Raw genomic sequence first — 26,601 nt, 5'->3', positions numbered from 1 at the left:
CCTATTGTTTTGGGACAGTTTTGATTGGCCATTGTGCTAGTTTTGGGCAAGTTTTTTTTGCCTATTGTTTTGGGCCAGTTTTGATTGGCCATTGTGCTAGTTTTGGGCAAGTTTTTTTTGCCTAATGTTTTGGGATGGTTTTGGGCCAGTTTTGATTGGCCATTGTGCTAGTTTTGGGCAAGTTTTTTTTTTTTTGCCTATTGTTTTGGGCCAGTTTTGATTGGCCATTGTGCTAGTTTTGGGCAAGTTTTTTTTTTTTGCCTATTGTTTTGGGCCAGTTTTGGGCCAGTATTGATTGGCCATTGTGCTAGTTTTGGGCAAGTTTTTTTTGCCTACTGTTTTGGGACGGTTTTGGGCCAGTTTTGATTGGCCATTGTGCTAGTTTTGACTGGCCATTGTGCTAGTTTGTGGCTAGTTTTAATTTGCCAAAGTGCAAGTTTTTGGGCCAGTATTGAACATGTTATTGTGCTAGTTTTGGGATAACTATGACTGGCCATTATGCTAATATTTGTCTAATTTCGATTGGTCATTATGGTTTGGGCCAGTTTTGATTGCAGATGAGCTAGTTTTTGGTCATTTTTGCTTTTATGGTTTAAAAGCAAGTACAGATATCTTAAAGTCTAAAGTTTTCAATCAGCTTTGATTCGATCACTGAAAGCCTAAATCATCAACCCCTAGTTTATTAACAAATGCTTATATATTTGTACTGGAAAACAAGATACAGTGTAAAAAAAGTCATTTCTGCAGTGCGAGAGACGAGTTAATCCAAGAGTCCGAAAAAAGTGCATGACAAAGCAGAGCGAGAAAGCCATTGGTACACACTCATAACTGTGGGCTGATTCTGCAAAAACCATCTGCCGACTATCTGACTACTGTGTAGGTGCTGATGCCATAACTATCAGTTCATGCCGGTGAGAAAGGAAAGAGTATGAAAGGGTGATCGGTGGTGACTGAAGCAAGCAGAGCAAAACACCAGGCCGTCAAACTGGAGCAGAACAGAAAAACTCACAGACTCTGAAGAGATTTTCATCAAGAGCTCAGGCCCTGGGGTCCCGACCAGCATCATGATAAGCTTCAACTGATCAATGTCTTTCAGAGCAACATAAAGGAAAATGCGAAGGAATGGGGTGACTATGAAAGCAGGAACTGAACGGGGAACAAATAGCAATAACAAAACCATGATTTTAATCCATGGAACCATAAAACTAAAAAATAAAATCAGGAAAATGGGATGAGGGATGAAATAAAACTGAGCCATGATTGGTCCAAAGCCATGCAATCTTCAATAACAGTAATGTATGTTTACCCTAAAGTCCTTCACTGCTCTGATTTAGGCATGTTAGCAGACTGAATATACTCTTACATACACTTAAAAAAACGCTGGGTTATTTCAACCCAACCCAGACGGCTAGATTAACATTTTTAATTAAATGAATAGGTTTCCCAGTGATGTGTTGCGACTGGAAGGGCATCCGCTGCACAAAAATGTGCTGGATAAGTTGGCGGTTCATTCCGCTGTGGTGACCCCGGATTAATAAAGGGACTAAGCCGAAAGAAAATGAATGAATGAATAAATTAATAGGTCCAAATTTAACCCAATGTGTTGGTCGGTCCATATTTTACCCAATTTGGGTTTAAATAACCCAGAATTTCTAAAGAGTGTAAATATTGATGTCAATATAGCCACTCAAATATTCTCTACAACAGTTCAAAGGGCTTGTATGCAAGTTTTTGACTCCTCTAAAGCATACAGATACCATATGTTTAAAGAAACATGCTAAACATACTTGTTTATTTGAAAAAAATAAGACTTAAGTCAGAATTCTGCTCTGAAAACCTGCGTTTCGAGTCGGAATGTCTTAGCTTTGGTCTCGATGACCAGCCCACCGCCAGTTTAGCCGAATATATTTTGGGACCCCGGGTTGCCTTGGTTGAAAACACAACTTAATACATATCAGGTATGATGGTTGTCTTAATATATGAGGGCATGGCTGAGAATGCAGACTCCAAAATAAATTGCAGATACAGAGTTTTTTTTATCGTTTAACAAAAATGATAATAATTATTAACATAAACATTTGAGAGAAGCTTACAGTGTAGGGAATGATCATCAGGCATGCTTGTTCCTGTTGGTGCCGTCAATCTGGCAACCTGCATGTGCATTAAGTCAAAGGAGGAAAGGCCAGGGAGGAAAAAAGCTGCCATATTTTAAATTTGGAGTGCAATACCTAGTTCAACCACTAGATGTCAATCCTACATACTGCACCTTAAAGGCTGATTTATAATTTCTAGAACAAGACAATGAGTTCACTGTACTCAAATGGCCTCCACAATCACCAGATCTCAATCCAATAGAGCACCTTTGGCATGTGGTGGAGCGGGAGATTAGCATCATGGATGTGCCTCCAACAAATGCTGCTGAAAGTGTGAGTGTGTTGTACCTTCCACCGAGGGTTTGATTCGGTGACCTCATGAACCGGAACAGAAGAAGAAACATTAGGATTCCCAGAGCGGTGCGGTCGTGCTACAATCTCTGTGTTTTAAAGGAACCCTCCACTTATTTTGAAAACAGGCTCATTTTACAGCTCCCCCAGAGTTAAACTGATGAGTTTTCCCATATTTGAATCCATTCAGCTGATCTTTGAGTCTGCTGGAAGCACTTTAGAAGCTAAGAGCAAAGTTGATCAACAGGAGCATCAGGGAGTGTGATTCAGCATCTGACTCAGGATAAGTGAGGTGCCGCTGTTCACACTAGCAGACAGAGAGGGCGACAGGCAGCACATGCCAACACTCTCACATCACTGAAGGGTTTTTCTGGAAAAAGCGACTGAATGAAGAGGAAAGGATACGATCTGTGCCGGGAAACAGGGTCCGTCCAGTGAGGAGCTCAGCCATGATGCAGCCCACCGACCAGATGTCCACTGCAACACAACACAACAACACTCCGCTCACTTGAGGAAACAAAATATGGTGAAGATCACATGAGATTCATTTTACTAACCCCTTGTGGGAACTGCACAAAAAACAACATATATAATGCATAAAGATTAATGCTGCTTTAAGATAGCTTGTCCAAACGGCAAATCAATCAATAAATTAATAAAATCAATCATCAATCAAGTCAATATAAATATAAAATACAATACAAAATAAAATAAATAAAAATGAAACTAAATAAATAAAATTAATTTATTAAATGAAAAAAATTTAAATCAAAGCAAAATAAAAATAACTAAAAATAAAACAAAAAAATTAATAAAATTAAGCAAAATAAAATAAAATATAAATAAAAAAATCAAATAAAATCAAAATAAAATATAAATAAAATACAAATAAAATACAAATAAAAATAAAAAATACAATAATAAAAATAAAATAAATAAAAATAAAACAAAATAACAATAAAATTAAATTACATAAATCTAAATAAAATCAAATGAAAAACAAATAAAAATTCAAGTAAAATAAAATAAAAAAAAATACAATTAAAACACAAATAAAATATTTTAAAATAAAATAAAAATAAAATATTTTAAAATAAAATTAAAATAAAATTAATTATGCTTGGCAATTAGTATTTGGAAAATAATATTTTTGTGGTTTTCAAATTAAAAAAACCTAAGTGGCATTCAAATTCTAAAAATTACATTTTTTTTTAAAATCAGGACTGATGTTGGTAAAATTTTCATTTTTATTTCTGCATCAATGTTAATAAATATTAATAGTCTTAACTATTCTGAATACAATTTGTATTGTTAAATCATGAATAAAAAATTTTACGACAGAATACTGAATTATTAAAAATATGAATATTACTGGTTAAACAGCAAATCTATGCATTTACTTTATTTTTTTATTTATGCACTTTGACAGCACTCAAATTTGAATTATGTTTTTGTTTTTTACTTTAGTTAAAATAATTTTGCTGTGCACTTACATTTATATATTTTCATAACTTAATTACAACATAAATTTCAGTAGCTCTAATAAATTGTGTGAATTTTGCAATGTTCCAAAGTTAGTTTACTTCTCCCCTAATGTCCCCATTAAGCTGTTACTTATATTTTAGTCATTCATTTGTTTTCCTTTGGCTTAATCCCTTAGTTATCAGCCACCATGCTGCCTTTGCGAATTAATAAAAAAATTAAATATGATTAAATAAGTTGTGTTTTATGTAGTCTTTAGTTACAAGATGTAATGAAAAGTGAAGCAGTTTTTAATTAATCAGCACAAATGAAGCATTACAGGTACAAAAATCCAGACCTGTCATGTTGTAGTGCATCCAGTTGAGCATGATTTCTGGAGCTCGGTACCATCTTGTGGCAACGTAACCCGTCATCTCATCATCGGTCAGCCGCGCCAACCCAAAGTCCAAAATCTGAACAAATAAAATCACAGTCAGCCATAAAGCAGACTTATCAGAGCTCAGATTACCCAGCATGCCTCACTGTTTGCCTGACTATAAACTCATAATAGCACATGTAACTGGAAAATACAACAGACAATGATGATGATGCCACACAAATCTCACCTTCAGTTCACAGTCTTCATTTACTGCCAGGTTACTGGGTTTAAGATCCTGCAAGATGAGCAAATTAGTGAAAATGACTCGTATGTTTGACCACAAATTGCTTTCAAGCTTCAATATAATCAGGTTTACACAAGCAGTGGTGCAAGAAAGATCTGCACTAGACTCCGTAACTTAATGGAAAATCCCCTGTCTGCTCGGACAGATGAATGTCTAATCAACCAAACTAAATTTTTAAAGCTAGATGATTTAAAGTGGACCTATTATGCGAAACTCACTTTCATAAGGGGTTCAAACACAGTTGTGTGGCAGCAGTGTGTGATTATAATCAGCCTTTAATCGTGAACATGTTATATTATTTTATTTTATATATTCAAACTTGATAAAGACAGTCTGCAGAAACACTTTGACATTCTCTCTTTGTTGTGTCATCAGAAGGGGAAAAGCCCCGCCCACTAGTGACCATCTCTCCCTCATTAGCATAGGACGTTAGTTAGAGCTGCACGATCACATTTTCTCACGATTCTGTAGATGTAAAATAAAGGTATGGTTAAAACAAACATATGGCAACATCGATAATATTATTATGTGTACATCTACTGGTTTTTATAAATAATTCTATTCTATTCTACTTCTAATAATTATGATGTTGAATTATTATGTTTGAGATATATGCTTGCAATCTGTTATATCAGACAACTTATTCACTGGTAAAATCAGACATTTGCCATTATCAGATTATATTCAATAATATATAGGCTAGAGTAGTTATACTGACATTGTAAACATTTATTTTCATGCACAGCCCATGAACTCATTTCATGGGTTCGCTATGAAAGAAAAAACATATCAAACGCTTGCCGTAATCATAACTCTAAAATGCGATATGATCATTTAAATGAAGTGCACACTTTCGGTTTCATTTTGACTGCTGAATGCTGTTCATACCTCACGCGCGACTCCCAAACGATCACTCTGTGCCACAAACTGAATATTATTTACAGCTGTATTACCTGTTATTCGCAACATTTGCAGGTTCTGTTCACTAAAGTAGACGCCCGCGCGTCTATCATTAATAGGGTTGTAACAATATACCGGTATGACGGTCTACCACGATTTGAACGTGCACGATTATCATACCATGAACAATTGCATATCAACGGTTTTAACCCTTAAAGACCGAGACAGCCGCCCGCGGCTAAAAATAAGTATTGCTCTTAAATGTTTAATAACTTTTGATCTGCTGATCCGATTCATACAATTCAAAGATTGGCATAAAGAAGAGAATCTCAGCTTTCCAGTGCTGTATCACATAACATTCGCGGACTTTCAGAGGCTCCGGAATCAGTGCGGTTACGTCATCAAAATTTGTCAACGCTGATTTGACAAAGAAACGCTCGTCACTGTGTCTCCGGACAAATCAGACATGATGCATTGATGCATTGTCCCTCCTCCATGCCCAGATTGGTTCAAACTCGCTATATCACAACCAATAAGCATAGGTTTCGCTTTTGTTTGTGGACCAACAGTGAGCTTTTTGAACAACACAGAATGAGAGAAAGGCATACATTTATGCACGGCTAAATAAAACGCAAAAAAAAAAAAGTTTTGCTTGAAATAATTCTCATACTAAGTACTTTTGCATCCACAGCAGCACAGAAACATGACAAAACAGTGACACAGCAAAGACGAACTGCTGCTCTTGCTGTTTTCAAAAGACGCAAATGAAGGTGCAGCTGTTTGTCTGCATTGCAGACAACCATATCCAAATCCATATCCACAGACAACCATATCCATGCTGGCACATAAAACCTAAGGATGTTCCATATTGAATCTAGTTTCGTTATGTAACTATTTATAGTATAGTAAATATTTATATCTATTTTTTACTGAGGATTTGCACCATGTTTATTTGGACTTTATTTGGACTGACACATTATTTATTTTTTTCTTATTTTTTTATTTGTTCATTGTAAGTGGTGTTATTTATAGTAACTGAAAATATATTATTTGGAAAAAGTCAAATTTGCTTCACTGTTCTATTATTTTGTAACATTTGTAACATACCGTATACCGCGAAACCGTCAAACCGTGGTATTGTTTTAGACGATTATCATACCGTAAAAAATTCATACCGTTACAACCCTAATCATTAAGTAGAGCGCGCGAGCACTTCTCTGTGATAACAGTTCGCGGTCAGCAGCTTACATCACGTGTGACTTCCCGGCCGCGAAAACATCATTATATGAAGACAAAAATGACATTTTAAGGTGAACTATACCTTATAAATACAGTATGTGACTCATTCAACATCATTTAGAGGTGTCTATGTCACTGAGCAACGTGTGTGAAACTATGAAAAGACTCGTGCAGCCGCCTTTACTTCTCTCCTGAACTTGAAAACATGATTGGCAGAATCGTAGAAATGCTGGATTAAGATCGTCTAGGGGGTCGAATCGAGATCGCGATCTTTTAACGATTAATTGTGCAGCTCTAACGTTAGTCTTGTTTTTGAATCTGCCACTATGCTGACACACAGGCGTTTGTAGCTTTGGCCTCTTTTGAAAAGAGCACAATGTGATTTGAATTTAAAGTGACAGTCACCAAACACCACAATTAGGATCAAAGCCTTAAAGGGGCCGTTTCAGAGAGTTATCAAACAATATTTATGGAGTATTTTGAGATAAAACTTCACACACACACTCTAGGGACATCAGAGACTCGTAATAAAGGGGCATAATAGGTCTCCCTTAAAGGTGCAGTAAGTGATGGTCTTCAGAAGCATTTTTTGTTGTGCTGGTTGAAAGTCTCTTCACAGTCTAAAGGCCCGTGCACACCCGTGCTCGCGTTTTCGGTCGATGTTTAACGCCTTGTGACTAAGGGCGTACTTGCACTATACCATCCGTACCGTGCCCAGGGCCGTTTCCCGGATCGTTTGAGAAGTGTGAGTGCGCTGAATCCGGCTCAAGCACGGTTCACTTGGCCGGCTCTGGCCCGGTTGGAAGAGGTGTGCCTGAGCACAGTTCACTTGGGTTTTGGCGCGGTACGCTTGTAGTGTGAGCACAAAATGCGCCAAAGCCCGAAACTGAAAGCGAGACGTGACTTTTAAGGGGCTGTTTCATATGGATTTATTAATCATTCTTTCTGTTCAGTATTGATGGCCAATTCCGATTTGTTGTAACGTGTACTGAACAGTGCACTGAACAGTAAGATTGAATAATTAATCCACATGAAACAGTCCTTTAAAAGTCACGTCTTGCTTTCAGTTTCGGGCTTTGGCGCATTTTGCACTCACACACAAGCGTACCGCGCCAAAGCCCAAGTGATCCGCGCTCAGGCACACCTCTTCCAACCGGGCCGAGCCGGCCAAGTGAACCGTGCCCGAGTCCGATTCACCGCACTCACACTTCTCAAACGATCCGGGAAACGAGCCTGGGCATGCCTCGGATAGCACAGTGTGAGTACGCCCTTAAAAACCTGAATCAATATGGAGTTACTTTAGCACGCTGGAGGAAGGATGACACCATGGCTGGAGTATTACTGTTAGACAGGTAATGTTCTGTTTTAAAACTCTTTTAGTCAGGCTAAGCTGATGTTAGATTGTGTTCTGTTATGAATGGCTTATGTGCACAGACGTGATGTTCAGCCACTGAAATCTCCCGGTGAAAGATTGATGTGATTATTTTCAGTTTCATAAGGTCCTTTAACAGCATCGATAATGTAGATTTATATTTAGTTAAACAACAAAACATCAGTAAATAACGCTATTCCGCCTAACCCGCTTTATTGAGCTGAAGTTGCTTTTATATTCACATTGGGTCATTTTTGAACAACGACAGCCTTCCTATACTGTTTACCATGCTACTCTGAATATTCGCTCTGAAATAGCATGTAAGTGTGGCTAATAAGTAATAAATGTGGTTCTTAATTCCTGCACGGCGCTGGCTAAACACTAACTGGCGAATGACATGAACTAGTGGGTTGTCTGTCTGTTGTTGTGACGCAGTGCACAAGCTCGCGATTTCAGGGGGTGTGGCTTTGAATAACAGTCCCTTCCCGCCGTCGGAAGATAATATGCTAAGCGGTTAGTATTTTGGCAGATCATCTACTGCACCTTTAAAGACTCTCCAGATCGTTGTCTGATACTATTTTTTAAAGTAGCAACCACCGTGTTAAAGTGATGGACGAAAGTGTGGTGTACTCACTCTGTGGATGATGTCTGCTGAATGAATGTACTGTGGAGAGAAAGACACTTTAATCAAATACAGCATGTATACAGCAAACATCACATCATGCAAGATCTGTCCTTCGTAAACCAGATGAATTACGTAAATATACACAAATATCTGTCAAGAATGAGAGGAAAACTTGGCCCGGAGCTTCAGACCAAGTGGAACAACGAGTATTCCCAGTGATGTTGAACAGATTCAGGAATTTTCCTAAATGTCACTTTAAGCTGTATAGAAGTGTCTTGAAGAATATCTAGTCTAATATTATCATGGCAAAGAGAAAATAAATCAGTTATTAGAAATGAGTTAGAAACACTATTATGTTAGACATGTGCTGAAAAAAATCTGCTCTCCGTTAAACAGAAATCATTGCTGAAGTATTTTGAACCGATGACAGCTGAGCACTTAACAAGCTTTATTGAAATATCTATTTTTCTGATCCATGTTCTTTTGTCCTTGTGCTGCGAAGGTAGGTGAATGTTTACATGACGTATTTAGCATAAATTAGTTTCGTTTCGTTTATATCTCTTTCTTAAACATCTTGGTACAATTTTACAGACGTATTTCTTTAATGTGTCATACGCATTTGTGCTGCTTTACGATTATGATTGCCTTTTTAATTACGAAAACGGGGGGAGATAGAATGTCACCTAGATATAAGCCTATGTATTCACAATGACTTTGGCATCCTCTTGAGATAGTCAGATGCAAAAATTGTATTGAACGTTTTAGTTAGTTCTAATAATAATGCTCTGAATTCAGTCCTTTTTTATCTGAAAGGACCTGCTCACTTCAGTTTACATGGTCAGTTTTCCAAATCAGTTCTTGTTTGTTGTTTATTTGAATTAATGAAAGTACCAATAATGTTTTCTTGCACATTTGGATACAGTTAAAACATTTTTGTATCTGCTGGTATAAATTATGAATAAAAAACAAATATTAAAAAAAATAAAAAAATAAAAAGAAATCAGGGACAAAAACATACAGGAAGGCTAATAATTCTGCCTTTAACTGTATAAACAGCACTCTGAGTTCTGCTCATGCCTTTGGCACAGCTGCTATCAATAACTCTTGTAACACTGAGCAAATACAGGACAGTAAAATGGAGAAGCGTGCGCAGCGACAAACCTTCAACGCCCGCAGGATCTGATAAATGAGGAACTGGACGTGATCATCTGTCAGCTTCTGGCACTTGACGATGTTATTGAGGTCTGCTCCCATCAGGTGAGTCACCAGATACCTGAATACACACACACACACACTTAGTCAACATGACAGAGCAACTTATTCATGACACTGAGGATTACCACAAAGTATATATGTTCAATACTAGACAATAATCACCCTAAATATTACTTCAATTATTCCACTGAAAATACTTATTAAGAAGTTTCTAGCATGATTCTAGCATGAATTAGCATGTTATTAGCATGTTTCTAATATAGGCTACCATGTTAACATGATTCCAATGGTGTTAGCATGTTTAAGCATGAATTAGCATTATGCTAGCATGAATTGGCAAGTTTTAGCAACTTTCAAACATGAATTAACATGTAACTACCATGATTCTAGCATGGATTAGCATGTTATTATCATGATTCTAACATGAATTAGCATGTAACTAGCATAATTCTAGCATAAATTAGCATGCTGTCAGCTTGATTGCAACATGAATTGGCATGTAACTAGCATAATTGTAACATAAATTAGCATGCTGTCAGCTTGATTGCAACATAAATTGGCATGTAGCTAGCATAATTGTAACATAAATTAGCGTGTTGTCAGCTTGATTGCAACATAAATTGGCATGTAACTAGCATAATTTTAGCATAAATTAGCATGTTGTCAGCTTGATTGCAACATAAATTGGCATGTTGTCAGCTTGACTGCAACATAAATTGGCATGTAACTAGCATAATTTTGGCATGAATTAGTTGTTTTCATGTTTCTAACAATTAGCATGCTATTAGCATGAATCCAACATGAAATAGCATGTTGTGAGCATGTTTCTAGCATGAATTAGCATGTTGTTAGCATGATTATAACATTTATAGCATAAATAAGCGTGATTCTAGCCTGAATTAACATGATTCTAGCATGAATTAGCATGTAACTAGCATTATTCTAACAATAATTAGCATGTTTCTAATATAGGCTACCTTGTAGTAAACATGATTCCAACATTAACTACCATGGCGTTAGCATGTTTTTAGCATGAATTAGCATGATGCTAGTATGAATTGGCATATTGTTAGCACGAGCATGAATTGAGATGTTTTAGCATGTTTCAAACATGAATTACATGTAACTACCATGATTCTAGGATGAGTTAGCATGTTGTTATCAGGATTCCAACATGAATTAGCATGTGACTAGCATAATTCTAGCACGAATTAGCATGTTGTCAGCTTGATTTTAACACAAATTGGCATGTAACTAGCATAATTTTAGCATGAATTATTATTTTCATGTAATTAGTTTTCATGTTTCTAACAATTAGTATGTTGTTAGCATGAATCCAACATGAAATAGCATGTTGTGAGCATGTTTCTAGCATGAATTAGCATGATTCTAGTCTGAATTAACATGTTGTTCACATGATTCTAGCATGAATGAGCATGCTGTTAGTATGACTGCAGCATGAATTAGCATGTAACTAGCATCATTCTAGCATGAATTAGCATGCTAGCATCATGCTAGATTCCAACATGAATTAGTATGTTGTTAGCATGAATCCAACATGAAATAGCATGTTGTTAATATGTTTTTAGCACGAATTAGCATGCTGTTAGCATGTTTCCAACATAAATTAGTAAGTTGTTAGCATGAATCCAACATGAAATAGCATGTTGTTACTATGTTTTTAGCACGAATTAGCATGCTGTTAGCATGTTTCCAATATGAATTAGCATGTTGATAACATGATTCCAACATGAATTAGCAAGTTGCTAACATTTTTTGCATGAATTAGCATGTTGCTAACATGAATTAACACCTTGTAAAAATTTTTACGCATGAACTAACATGTTGGTAGCATGATTCTAGCATGAATTAGCATGTTGTTAGCATGTTTCAATGATGGAATAGCAATGATGGAATATGTCACTAGCCTGTCACTAGCAAGATTAGCATGTCACTAGGATGCTAGAATTATTAGCACGTGTTAGAACAGCTAGTCACAGTCTATGAGACAGTTGCTAGGGTGTTGTACGTGGTTGTTAGGGCGTGGCTAGTTAATTTAAAGCTCATCAGTGATTGGCTGCTGGCTAGTCTGAGTTAAATGAGGCCAGACTCTAGTCTGTAGGACAGTCTGATGCAGAGTTATGAGCTCACAAAGGGTGATCCAATGTTAAGTCAATGACAGTCTTTTACAATGGAAGTCTATGGGACAGCTGCTAGGGTGCTGAAATTGGTTTCTCAAGCAACCATAACTGTTGTTTTTTGTTCTTAATGACATGCAGAGATGAATTGCTTAGCACAAAACTAGCAATGTAAGCTAACAGAGTCAATATGGTGAGTTTTGATTTCAGGTGTGCATTAATTGGGAAAAGGGGGCAGGGAGTAGTCCTGACCAACAACCAGTACAAGCAGTCCTGAGGAATGTGCCTGGTGCGGAGCCAGCTGGACACAAGGGTCGCCCGCTACCCGCTCCGCTGAACTGAGAAAGGAATCCAAGATGCACTCCTCTGACCCTACTACGAGCGCTATCATTAAATTTAACAAGCATGAGCACTTTACTCTAAAAGCACTGCTGCTGAAAAAGCAAGAGCAGGAATTTTTCCCAGTATTTCCTATAATATTTTTTCTGCTGGAGGAAGTCTTACTTGTTTTATTTCGGCTAGAGTAAAAGCAGTTTAAAATTTTTTATGACTTTTAAGGTGAAAATTATTAGCACCCTTAAGCAATATTTGTTTTCGGTTGACTACAGAACAAACCCTCGTTATAAATTGACTTGCCTAATCATTTAGGGGCCGCGGCTAACAATCATTTAGGGCGGGGCTATCAGACATTTAGGCTGGGGCTATCAGTTATTAAGGGTGGGGCTATCAGTCATTAAGGGCGGGGCTATCCATCATTTAAGGTGGGGCTCTCAGTCATTTAAGGCGGGGCTACAAGTCATTCAGGGTGTGATTATCAGTCATTAAGAGTGGGGCTATCAGTCATTTGGGGCGGGTCTATCAGTCATTTAGGGGCGGGGCAATCAGTCATTTTGGGGGGCGTGGCTATCAGTCAATAATATCAGTCAATAATAAATAATCATAGATTTTAACATTTCCTCAACTTTATTCTCCTGTGTATTTTTTTTTTCTTTTTCAAATATTTCCCAAATTATGTTTAAAAGAGGAAAGAAAGTTTTATTTGTTTTATTTCGGCTGGACTAAAAGCAGTTTTTAATTGTTTTAAAGCCAATTTAAGGTCAATATTATAATCCTCTTTAAGAAATATTTGTTTTGATACTCACAGAACAAACCACTGTTATACAATGACTTGCCTAATTACCCTAACCTGCCTAATTAACCTAGTTAAGCCTTTCAAATGTCACTTTAAGCTGAAAACTAGTATCTTAATAAATATCTGGTCAAATATTTTGTGCTGTCATCAAGGCAAAGATAAAACAAATCAGTTATAAGAAATGAGCTATTAAAACTATTATGATTAGAAATGTGCTGAAAAAAATCTTCTCTTTGTAAAGCAGAAATTAGGGAAGAAAATAAATCAGGAGGGCTAATAATTCAGGAGGATTCTGACTTCAGCTGTAAGTATAAGGATACAGAAATATCCCTCACCAAAGACGCTCCTCCTCTTGCCCCGGGCTCTGCTCTCTTCATTCTCCAGGAGATTTTGGGGACGTGTTATTTATAGGAGTATTCTTATTTTTAGCTCTTGTTTCCATGCATCTTGCAGAGCTTGTGCTCGTGTTTTATTAAGCACGGTGAGTCCTTTCCACAAGTATATATGTGCAGAAGCCGCAGCAAAACACAGCTCACACTGGGGCTCTTGTTTCAGAGAAACTCACTTGCTGCATTTCCATCACCCTCTGTTAATGCGCATGCTGAAGTATCGCATGAGAAACAAGTGACGGATACGATGAATTTCAAATAAAAATCCCTTAGCTTGCAAAAAATTTTAATTCACGCTCGCTTGAGGTGGTTTTGGAATTAAAGTCACCATCAAATCAAACAGTACTCATTTTATTTTTATATACGTTTATAGCAGTTTTTCTAAATATATTAATAATAATTTCATTATTTTGCAAAAATTAATTCGTCCTTATCAACTTTAATTAAATACAATAACCGTCCCATCCCCTCGACATGACTTTGTCATAGGGATGCTCAAAATAATCGATTACCCGTTAACCGAAAGGGTGCATCAGTTAAACGATTAAAATTATTATTTTATATATTTTTAGTTTGGCTGCATAAGGGGCCGATTGAATGCGCCTTTGCGTTAAGAGGGGCATCTTTTGCACGCGGCTCATCCCAGAGCAGCAGTTTGTGTTGTCAAGACAACTACAGAGAACTTTTAAAGAGCTTGGTTTCCGCTACATTCATTCTTCCATGGCGGGGAACAAAATGCATCCCGCCATGGCTACATACCCATTCAAAACATTCAGTTATTGTTGTTGTTGTTTTTAATAGCGGATTATAATTGCATCAAAACGTATTATAAGGTAAGTGGATTATAACAGCGCAAACTTTTTTGTAACCATATATAGTGCTGTGCGCTATTGTTTAATCCTTTGGGGTTACGTGCTGACTGACTGACTGACTGACTGACTGACTGACTGACAGGTGCGCGATGCGTGAGGTCAGCAAACACGCAGAAGCTTTCAGTTAAGATGAACACAGTTTCTATAGTTATACTTTATTTATAGATAAAGTATAAAGCCTGATTTATACTTCTGCGTCAAGTCACCGGCGTAACCCACAGCGCAGGCAACGCGCGTGGCTGTGCATTTATACTTCTGTGCGCTTTCTCTGTCGGTCTGCATTAACACTTCCGAAACGCTAGTTGGCAGTGAGGTGTTAATGTTCCTCTGTGTCGAGTTTCTTCTCTGCTTTTTTGCTTTTCCTGAACACTTCCGGGATGTACAAGTGGCTCAAACTCGCTCATTTTGAGGCAGGAACCGGGGGACGTGCAACAACTTTAACTATGAGGTAAACACAAAACAAAACTTTCCATCCGGAGCTCCTTCACAGGACTCCACACTTGTAAACAATCGCTCGCGCCATTCGCGCGGCTCTCGGTCCCGCCCAGACTTGTCAGCGCTACCAAGCCGACCAATCACAGAGCTTGCGCTACGCGTCGTTGCGACGTGTAGTAAATTTTTTGAGAGGTGCACGTCAGTGACGACGATGGCCACGGCGAAGGGCTATGCGTCAGCGCCGTAGCATACGCCGATGTTTGACGCAGAAGTATAAATCAGCCTTGACTCTGCATATAATCACTCTATCATGCTGGAGTTTATAGCCGTTTCGCTTTACTTCAGGATGCATTAAAAATAAAATGTGAACACAATGGCGAATCAGCGCTGTTTAAGATCGTGCTCAACTGCGCTTAAATGTAAGCGGGAAAAGGACATTATTAAAATTTCAGTACTGATTGGTACTTTAAGCTGAATGCTAGTATCTTGACAAATATCTAGTCAATTATTATGTGCTGTCATCACAGCAAACATTAAATAAATCAGTTATTGGAAATGAGTTATTAAAACTATTATGCTTAGAAATGTGTTGTTATGTTAGAAAAAGAAATTGGGCAAAAAATCAGGAGGGCTAATAATTCTGACTCCAACTGCACTGCAAAAAATGCTTTTCTTGTTAAGATTTTTTTGTCTTGTTTCTAGTCTAAATATCTAAAAAAAAAATTATATCATGAAGCATTTTTTAGACAAGCAAAACATATTGCCTTGTTTTGAGAAATATTATGCCAATATTAAGTCAGTTTTTCCTTAAAACAAGCAAAATAATCTGCCAATGGGTTAAGCTAATTAATCTTGTTTTTTCTTTTGACGTAAGATTAATTTGCTTACCCCATTGGCAGTTTATTTTGCTTGTTTTAAGGAAAAACTGACTTAATATTGGCATAATATTTCTCAAAACAAGGCAATATGTTTTGCTTGTTTGGAAAATTCTTCTTGATTTAGGAATTTTTAGATATTTAGACTAGAAACAGGACAAAAAATCTAAGTAAGAAAAGCATTTTTTGCAATGTGTGTGTGCATTTTTGCAATTGTAAAATCAGAAAATGAATATGTAAGCTGCTGTTTATGCAGCATTTTGCAATATGTTTTGTGTGCACAAACATGAACTTGTAGGTTAAATGCATGATTTGCATACATGAATATATATTTTGAATATATTTTTAAAGTGGCTTGGTGTGCTCTTTTGAGGTGGTACAAATACTGTATATCCAGACAGAAGCTTCAGCACTAATTGCAACAAGAAATGTTCTTGTTATCTGGCTATAAATGGCAATTATTCAAACACAATCTCATAACTGCGACAGCTCATATGAAACTCTTGCCAAGGCAATCAGTTTTTATCTCTAATTCCCCTGATCGCGCTCTCATTCTCGGTTGTATGCGCTGATTGTTTTAGCAGGCAGTGATATTGTGGTAATAACAGTTTGCAGGTTATTGCCTGTGTGCCACAAGGAAATTATGCTGAGCGGATGAATTTGTGTTGCCATGGCAACTAGATATTCTCCTCACGTGCACAGCCATGATGCCGATCAGCCACTCAGAGCAACGGGATAAAAGCCAGCGCTGCTCTTATGATTTTCACACTGACAACTGGATGCAAAGAATTTGAGTGTTAAGGGATTTAAGCTGTGCATGGTGATGAACATTACTCATTTTTTACTGTTTACCTGAGAGTCATGACTTAACAGGTCCATCAACACACACTGACCCACGTCTAATTCATTTTTTATTGAGCAATGCAGGGTGCAGTGGAGACACCTACATTACAGATAATTAAACGGGAGGCCACACAAACCTGGAGGTGTGGCAGGTACGCCTAATTACTGCAGCGTGCCACTTCTTTTACCAGCATGACTCACAAAACCACAGACCTGCAAGCCATAATGCCACACAGAGGCTGCCCGATCAACCCTTCACAACAACAATTCCAGGAACTGGGAGAGAGGACAAAGAAAAACAACGGCAAGAAACTGCATGTTCTGGGTGCAGGATTGACAACTCCATCTGAACAGTCCAACAGCACAATTTTAAAGTGTGCCTAGTATGAGGTTTACTATGTCCTGTATTGTTTTTGAGGCCTCATGCACTGGAGAAATTCTTTTCGAACTTCGATTGTCTCGTTTTTAGTCTAAATATCTAAAAATTCTTAAATCAAGAAATGTTTTTTTATAGAAATAATGTCAAAATTACGTTTTTTCAGCCAAAATAATCTGCCAATGAGTAAAATAATCTTTTATATTTTATATTATAAATATTTTTATATTAAATTTTATTATTTTTTCTTTTTATTTAACACACACACACACACACACACATATATATATATATATATATATATATATATATATATATATATACATATATATATATATATATATATATATATATATATATATATATATATATATATATATATACATATATATATATATATATATATATATACATATATATATATATATATATATATATATATATATATATATATATATATATATATATTTATATTTATTTATTTATTTATTTATTTTATTTTACAGATTTATAGAATATACATTTTTTTATTTTAATATTTTATCATCTTTTTTAATTTTATAGATATAGAATATTTTATTTATTTATTAATTCAAATGTACTTTAATATATGTATTTATTATTTAACTTTTTAATTTTTTTATTTTATTTTATAGACTTTTACAATATTTTTCATTTTATACATATTTTCATTTAACTTTAATATTTTATGATTTTATTTTAATACATATTTATTATTTTACTTTTTTATCTTATTAATTTGATAGATTTTTATGATATTTTTATTGAATTTTAATATTTTATCATTTTTTATATTATAGATTTTTATATTTAATTTAAAAAAAATTATTATCTGACTATTTTTATTTCATTTTATAGATAATTATATTTTATTATAATTTGTTTTTATTAATCTTAATATTTTATCATTTTTTTGTTTTAGATTATTATATGTCAGTTTATTTATTTTTTAATAAAAAAAATTATATATTTTTTTTAACTTTCTTTATTTTATTCATATTTTTTATTAATTTTCATTTTATATCCCAAATAACAAATCTGAAATTGACAAAAATGTTCACGTCGCCCTCTAGTGGATTTGTCATTTGAAACGTGCAATAAAACCAACCCAGAGGAATGTATTTCAGATTTGCAAATATGTTCACAGTGCTCTCTAGTGGATTTGTCATCTGAAACGTGCAACGAAATGTACCCGGAGGAACGTATTTTACCAGGTAATATGATGGATTACGATGTAAACACTTCTCTCTTCGTTTCTTATGCTTCCTTTGAATAAATAACAGAGATCAACAGTTTTGAAGTCAAAATAGTAACAAAGAATTAAGATCCGTAAATTTGTGTCAATTTACACTGCGAAACGGTGCAACTACTGCTGAGACTTTTTAATAAAAGACACCATAAAATCTTTTTTTTTTATATGCCACATGACAAATTAAACCAAATAGCTCTATAATAAGAGCAAAAAATCTGCCTAAGGCACTCGAAAAATGTGAATAAAAATTTAAAAGCCTTTATTGACATGGCTATTAATTAAAAATGTGCCTACGCATTTTCCAATGAGCTCCGATACACTATTTAAGCTACTCCTGAGCACTTTTTGTTAGATTTGTTCGAGCTCCATATTAACATTTGTTCATTTCTGGAGGGTTTTGTAAGAATGAATCAAATACTCACACATCATTGAATTCTTCTAGACTGGTGGCAGGCGAGAAAACATCTAGAAGACCAATTACCTGCAACAAAGACAAGAGTCGCAGACGGTTAATCACGGACACATTAAAAGATTAAGGTCGAATCATTTAAAGACTCAAGAGTTTTTGCATGAGTGTTCATGTTAACAACAGGCATGACGTCTAATAGACACACCTCACCAATGACACTCTAAACACGTGCTGGAGGAAAATAAGCTGCACTTCATTTGTCATGACTAGGGTTGTTTTCGTATCATGGGTAAGTTTGGTAAACCTGCGGTTCCCCAAAGAGGAAACCGTGCACAGAATGAGATGTGCTTGTGAACATCCTCTGTGAAACGCATTTATATTTGTGTGGGCATCGTCATTTTTATCTGTCTCTGCATGAGTAGGAGATGTGCATTTGATACTCAAACAGCTGATGCTCTCTTATCCACTGTACAACTTGGTCATCCTTGGTTGATATATTCAAATACAGATAAATGGTGTTCATATGATTAGGGTAAGATGCTTCTGAAGCTCACCGAGGACACAATTATTAAGTCTAAAATATATTATTGATATAAATTAAACCTTTTTTTATATCATTTATTTCAGTGACACGAATATAAACTGGCAGAATCATGACTGTAGTTTCTACTAGTGTCACATGATCACTCAGAAAATATTCTACAACCACAAATCAGAAGAACAGTATGGAAAACACAAATAAAAAAAGAAAAAGTGATTTCTAAATTGACTTTGACCTGTATTTCATTGCAGACAATACAAAAAGCGTTATTAATGTGCTCCTCATGTTTTATTTTGTTATTTAAAATGAACATGTATACCAATTTTGGTTCTTGCAACACAATTCAAAAAAAGTTGCAACCGTAAAGCTTTTACCACTTCATGATGTCGCCTTTCCTGTTCACAACACTTAAAAGACGTTTAGGGACTGAAGATGACTGAAGAGGTGTAATTTCGTCCCATTCTTCCTGCAAACAAGTCATGAAGGTGGACAACAGTAGGGTGTTTTCGTTGTCCCATTTGCTTCAAAATGCGCCACACATTCTCTATTGGAGACAGGTCGGGACTGCAGGCAGGCCAGTCAAGTACTTGTATCCTCTTCCTCTGCAGTCAGGACATTGTAATGTGTACACAATGTGGTTTTGTATTGTCTTGTTGAAATATGCATGAGCATCCCTGGAGAAGAAGGCAGCATATTGTGCTCCAAAATCTCCATGTGCTTTTCAGCATTAATGGTGCATCACAGAGGTGCAGGTTACCTTTGCCGAGGGCACAGATAAAATCCCAAACCATGACAGACCCTGGCTTTTGGACTTGTTGCTGGTAACAGTCTGGATGATCCTTTTCTTCTTTGGTCCTGAGCACATGGCGTTCATTTCTCCCAAAAATACCTGAAATACAGTTTCCACTGGGAGATGGTCCATCCCAGACGGCTCCGAACCCAGAGAAGTCAACGGCTCTTCTGGACACTGTTAACATAGGGCTTCCTTTTGGCACAGAGCAGTTTTCACTGACATTTCTGAATGTAAATACGTATTGTGGTACTAAGGTTTGCCGCAGTAGTCCTGAGCCCATGTGGTGATCTGGCTTATAGATGAATGAGGATTCTCGACGCCCGAGGAATCGGAGATCACTGTAGTTCAGCTCAGGCTTGAGCCCTTGTTCTTTACGCACTGAAATTCCTCCAGATTCCTTAAATCTTTTAACGATGTTCTACACAGTAGATGATGAAATATCCAAGTGTCTTCATATCTTTTTGTGGGGAACATGGTTTCTAAACAGTTCAGTATTTTTCTCATGTGCTTGCTGTCAAACTAGCGATTCTCAGCACATCTTTGCTCCTAATGCCTAGTTCAGACTGCGTGATTTTAGCCCCGATTTTGGCTCTCCCGACAGGTTTTTAGAAATCGCCGACAAATGCCTGAAATCACAGGCAAATCGGTGCTCGTAAATGACAATCACACAGTACGAACTATCAAAGACGCGATCTGAGAGAATCGCCAATGAGTCGCCAATGCCTGTGAGATATTTGGTGTGCTGAATATCTGGAGCTGTCGGCGATTCAAATCATGCCGTGTGAAATGAGTTTTGACTGAAAATAACATCAGCGATCGCCTACAGCCAATGAGAGAGCAGCATTCACTTGTGTGTGCGTGTGTGTACGCCTGCTGCAGGCCAGCGGGAGGCTGGGGGAGAAGTTAAAAGCGCTCTTTTTCGGTTTATTTGGACCCACGAAATGTTTTGACAGGACTCAGGAGCGCCCGTGTCTGTTTGACGTTTCATACAGAAAGAAATTAGTTTATTATTAATGTTGAGGAAAAATGGCTAATTCCCTTTAAACCCAGGTGAGCAAACATGTACATGTTCTACCCCATTAAAGGCTTCTTTCTCATTATGTAGTTAATAACAAAAGATATACGATGTGTTTTTGTCTGTGAGACGTAGTTTGGACGAAGTTGTCGGCGATTCTTCCTATAGTAAAGTCATGCAATGTGAAAGCCCCTGTCGCCGATCCATCTTGCAGTGTAAACAAAGCAGCGATGAAACGCTAGCCCAGATAGTCATGCAGAGTGAAAACATCTGTGACACGACGACTTTGAAAATCATGCAGTCTGAACACGGCATAAAGGACCTTTCTTGGATGCTGCTTTTGTATCAAAGAATAATTATAATCACCTGTTGACATCACCTGTTTCAAATTACATCATCATTACACCAATTAACCTGATTACTAGCCCTGAACTGCTCCTGCCAAAACTTTTTTGGAGTGTGTTTCAGGTCTGAATGACAGGAACGGATGTATGTTAACAAATGAAATGAAGTTGATCAGAAAAAACATCCAATATTTTGTCTTCATATTGTCTGCAATGAAATACAAGTCAAGCTATATTTAGAAATCCCTACTTTCTTTTTAATTTGCGTTTTCGCTACCGCTTTCCGATTTGCGGTTGTGGGTTTTACAGATTAGTTTGATTGCTGCCATTGTTTGCATTAGACAAACAGGAATATGAAAAAACATACGTTTAACATTTGAGAAGCCAATCTCAATTAGCATCTGTAAGAAACACAGTGTGGTCAGCGCAATAGCCTAGTAGTTAGCGTGCCGACATATGGTGCAGTAGCACGTCAGGGCGTCCTGAGTTCGAATCCTGGCTCAAGGACATTTCCCTACCCTAGCCCCCTCTCTCTCTCCAACTTCGCTTTCTTTCTCAATACTGCCCTATCTAATAAAGGCAAAAAGGCCAAAAATAAATCTTTTAAAAAAAAAAAGAAACTCGGTGTGTGTGTGTAAGTACTTGTTTTATATCCCATTAGAGATATTAATCCTGAATGCAAACAGACTCATGGGGACTTGTGTTAATGTGGAGACCAAAATTGAGGTTTTCACTGGTAAACATGCTTGAAAATCAGACAAAATGAACTATTTAGAAAATAGTTATACTGACTGTATGCCATGAGGGTTGGGTTGAGGGATAGAGGGAGAGAATATACGGTTTGTAGAGTAAAAACACATAATAATAATGTCTAGGAGAGTCCCCACTGAGATATAGGAACAGGTCTGTGTGTGTGTGTGTGTGTGTGTGTGTGTGTGTGTGTGTGTTAAAGCAAAGGCAGGAGAGAGACACAGAGAACGAGTAGGTGGCTGTGATCCAGCATAGAGTTTCACCCACGCTCGCACTGAGGCTGCACTGACTCCTGGATTCCGGCCAGACGCAAAACATTTAGGCCCTTTTTTTCCACGCAAAAAAAAAATCAGCCTTGACAACAACAGGCAAATAAGAACATCGCACAAGAACGAGCACATGATGAGCAACAGCCCGCTCTTAAAGGGACAGTTCACCCCAAAAATGAAAAAAAATCAAATAAATAAAAAATAAATAAATAAAAAATTAAATCACACTACACTTGTTTAAAATCCAACACAGGCTCATTGGAAATACACACGTTTTTGTATAAGCACAAAAGAAGTACTTCAAAACACTTTTTACTGCAGTTTCCAGGTAAAATGAATTCTACCAAACAAAAGTCTTGTCGCCTATCCAAGTTTTAGGATCAGCAAATAATAAGTTGACTTCTAGTTGATCATTTGGTATCAGAAGTGGCTAATATGAAAGGCAAAGGCCTCTAGATTATGATTATTTTACCACAATAAAATATGATCATGCCTTGATTTTTAATGATTTCATGAGGACAGTAAGGTCTGACTTTGCTTAGACGAAAGTCTCATCACTGAACAGAAATAATGTCCAGTATAGAATATAAAGTCCTGCTGCAGTGGAGACAGAATGAATATTGTGTCTGACTCCATCATGAGCTTGGAGGACTGCATCCATACATCTCTGCACTGTCTCAAATCACTGATTAATAAAGTCATCTGGAATGGCAAAGAAAGCGTTCCTGCAGGACTCCCAGAGTTCACCAAGAGTCTTTGTGTTCATCTTCAATGCCTCCTCCTTCATCTTACCCCAGGCATGCTCAATAATGTTCATGTCTGGTGTCTGGGCTGGCCAATCCTGGAGCACTTTGACCTTCTTTGTTTTCAGGAGCAAAACTCCCCATTTTTTCCCCATACTGAATGTAACCCCAAACCATGATTTTTCCTTCACCAAACTTGACTGATTTCTCTGAGAATCTTGGCTCCATGAGGGTTCCAGTAGGTTTTCTGCAGTATTTGTGATGATTGGGATGCAGTTCAACAGGTGATTCATTATTATTAACAGATATATTCAGTTCACGCTAATGAAAAGGGACAGTTCACCCAAAAAAAATTTGCAGTTTAAAATCCAACACATAAGTAAATACACATATAGAAGTACATGCTTTAGCTGGCGTTTTTGAAGAAGCACAAAAAAAATTACTTTGTACTTGGTACTTATTACTTAGTTTGCAATTTCAACACAAAACATGCATGTTTACAACCACTTGTGGAGTACATTTTTGGATGAATTGACTATTTAAAAGCACTTCTGAGCATATTTAAAGGAACAAAATCAAATTAGAAGCAGACAGCCGTGTTCTGCACATTAAGGATTTATGATTTTGCAGAGCAGGCAGTGCATTAATAGTGTATAATGTCTCCCTGCTCCCTCATCAGCTCACAGACAGCGATCAATAGAGTTTCATAAGGCTCGGATGAATCTCCCGCTGGGATCTGTGCTGGTAGAGGAAGTGCGTTAATAGTCAAGAAAGTGAAAGGAGGACAGGAAGCCACAGATGATGAGGAAACGTGCAGGTTCTGTTTAGAGTCGAAGACTAAATTATTAGCCCTCTTGTGAACTTTTTCTTTTTCGAATATTTCTTAACAGATAAGACTTTTAAACAGAATCGCTTTAATAAGTAATTATTAATAACTCATTTATTTGGTCTTTGCCATGATGACAGTACAAAATATTTCACAAGATACTAGTGTTCAGATTAAATGCGCAATTTAACAATTTAAAGGCTTAACTAGGATGATTATATTAATTAGGCAAGTCGTTGTACAACAGCGGTTTGCTCTGTTGCCAGTCGAAAAAATTATAATAGGAAGAAAACATTCTCTTTAAGATGAAAATATTATAGGGAAAAATTATATATATATCTCATTATATTATTAGAATTATTATATATATATATATATATATATATATATATATTACATATATATATTAGGGGTGCAACGGTTCAATCTACTCTTGGTTCTTATGCATCACGGTTTTAGGGTCACGGTTTTAGTACGGTTTATGCTTTTCTTAGGAAAAAATGCCAACAGAACAATTCAAACAACAATAAACATATTTATTGAGTAACAAACACCTGACTTCACACAGCTTCACACATATGACTTTAGATTTCTAGGTTCCTGCATTGATTAAATAAAAGTAGGACATTTGGAAAATTGTATGATCAAATAAAATGCTTAAAAACAAAGCTTGAATTTCCTCCTTTTCTATTTTACATCTCGACTCAACACTCAACAAATTATTCAGATAAATATTGATGTCAACGCATCTTAATAGTCGAGCACTTTTAAAGTATTGATTACTTCTGTTTATATTATGCTTGCTTTACCAAGGCAACAACACGTTTTTTCTGTATGATTTCTTTATGATTTTATTATGATTCCAGAGAGCTCCGTTTCACTTATCAGCACTAACCATAGTGAATGAAACTCAAGCTAAGAGAGAGTGTTTTCTCTGCTCTTCTCTCTTAACCTCCCAGGGCTTGGTGGCCACATATGTGGACAGCACATTTTAGCTCTTAAGTGGCTGTTTAAAATACTTTGAATGCTTTATATTTTGTTACAGACATACAGTGTCATCCAACAACTGTTTTGCAGCAAATGAAATGTCCCAAACACTACTTTTAACTGTCCATAATGGGGAGAAATTTAGTTTTTGCCCTCTGATAGAAAATTATATGTTAAATATGGATTACAAAACAGTCACAAAAAGTGTTTTATGTAAATTTGGACCACGAGTCCACATATATGGACAGCACTTTCTCTAAAAGTACATCATATAAAAAAATGCATGTAAAAAAACACCTTGGGACTTAAAAGGGTATTTCAGCGGGAACCGAACATTGAGAAGAAAACTAATTGGCAGATAGCGGTAAGCTGAAGCAACAGACCTGCTGTATGTCTGCGTCCATATAGGACGCTTCTGGGTCTGGATACGGACCTCGATCAGGCTGTTAGTGACCACTGATCTAGGCTATTTTTGCAATAACAATAAAAAACGCCATTCGTTATGTTTTTGAGTCTGTTGAAACACTGACGGCAACACGCTGGGGTTTGGCCTTACCTGCGCATTTGCGCTGTATCTCCTTCACTTGCCATGCTGAAACCCGCTGAAACTCACACACACATACCGACACGTGAGGAAGCGTGATGTCAACAACAGATTTACATACTAAGGTGATTGGGTGATTGGACAGGTCTTCGCAAGTGCAATGAGCGTTGAGGTTGTTTTTATTAACAAATATAAAAAAAAACACCCCTGCTCTTTTACGAGAAGTGCCATGGGATTTTTATTGACCACAGAGAGTCAGGACCTCGGTTTAACGTCTCATCCGAAAGACGGCGCCCACTGACAGTGTAGTGTCCCCTTCACTTTTACTGGGGCATTAGGACTCACACAGACCACAGGTTGAGCGCCCCCTGCTGGCCTCACTAACACCACTTCCAACAGCAACCTAGTGTTCCCTAGTGGTCTCCCATCCAGACACTGACCAGGCTCAGCCCTGCTTAGCTTCAGTGAGTAACCGGTCTTGGGCTGCAGGGTGACATGGCTGTGACCAATAATAATGCAGATTCTGAACCGCGGACCACAGGGTGCACTGAACCGTGGGAGGACAAGGGGGCTAATAATATTCACCTTAAAATGTTTCTTTAAAAATGAAAAACTGCTTTTATTCTAGCCGAAATAAAAAAAAAATTTCCAGAAGAAAAAGTATTAAAGAAAATTCTGTGAAAAATGACTGAATCTGTTCAACATCAATTGTGAAATATTTGAAAAAGAAAACAAAACTCACAGGAGAGCGAATCATTTTGACTGCAAAGTGTACCTAAAGTAAGAAGAGTCATAAATGTGGACGTTTCTTACATTCTCGTGCTTCATGTGTTTGAGCAGCCGCAGTTCTCTGTACGTGCGTTTGGCGTGGATGATGGACTGGAACGGCCGGGAGAGTTTCTTCACTGCGACCCGCAGGCCTGCCTTACCATCAAACGCGGAGCTGCAGGGGAAAAAAAAAAAACAATAACACACATCAGCAATATGATCATCAATACAGACCACACGATTACCGGAGATTCAAGCTGCTCAAGATTTCCATAGAAAAATAGGAATTAGTTTATATAAGATTATCTAAAATAAATGGTTTCCATTACACCCAAAATGG

At 36.9% G+C, this 26,601-nt stretch overlaps 2 protein-coding genes across 5 annotated transcripts in view; both read right to left on the bottom strand.

The window, feature by feature from the left end:
* The window catches only part of mapk14b (mitogen-activated protein kinase 14b), a 49,492-nt gene that overhangs the window by 11,547 nt on the left and 11,344 nt on the right, over positions 1–26,601 (bottom strand). For 2 of the 4 annotated variants that reach the window (XR_015501742.1, XM_087271775.1), the window contains exons 2-8: positions 26,307–26,436; positions 18,695–18,753; positions 9,886–9,997; positions 8,734–8,763; positions 4,532–4,579; positions 4,264–4,378; positions 2,850–2,921 (exon numbers count right to left, since the gene is read on the bottom strand). Coding sequence is in view for 2 of the 4 variants with exons in the window: in XM_087271775.1 (XP_087127901.1) it covers positions 2,850–2,921; positions 4,264–4,378; positions 4,532–4,579; positions 8,734–8,763; positions 9,886–9,997; positions 18,695–18,753; positions 26,307–26,436 (566 nt within the window). In the remaining 2 variants the exon portion in view is untranslated. 4 annotated transcript variants of the gene reach the window in all.
* Positions 4,874–26,601, bottom strand: part of hipk1b (homeodomain interacting protein kinase 1b) — a 93,020-nt gene continuing 71,292 nt past the window's right edge. Inside the window, exon 12 of the transcript XR_015502195.1 lies at positions 4,874–4,932. The gene's annotated coding sequence lies outside the window, so the exon portion shown is untranslated. The remainder of the gene's footprint in view (positions 4,933–26,601) is intronic.

The sequence above is a fragment of the Danio rerio genome, chromosome 11, assembly GCF_052040795.2.
Source record: "Danio rerio strain M-AB ecotype USA chromosome 11, GRCz13ab, whole genome shotgun sequence".
NCBI classification, from domain to species: Eukaryota; Metazoa; Chordata; class Actinopteri; order Cypriniformes; family Danionidae; genus Danio; species Danio rerio.
Note: the sequence above shows the minus strand (reverse complement) of the source record. Positions and strands in the feature narration are given on the sequence as shown.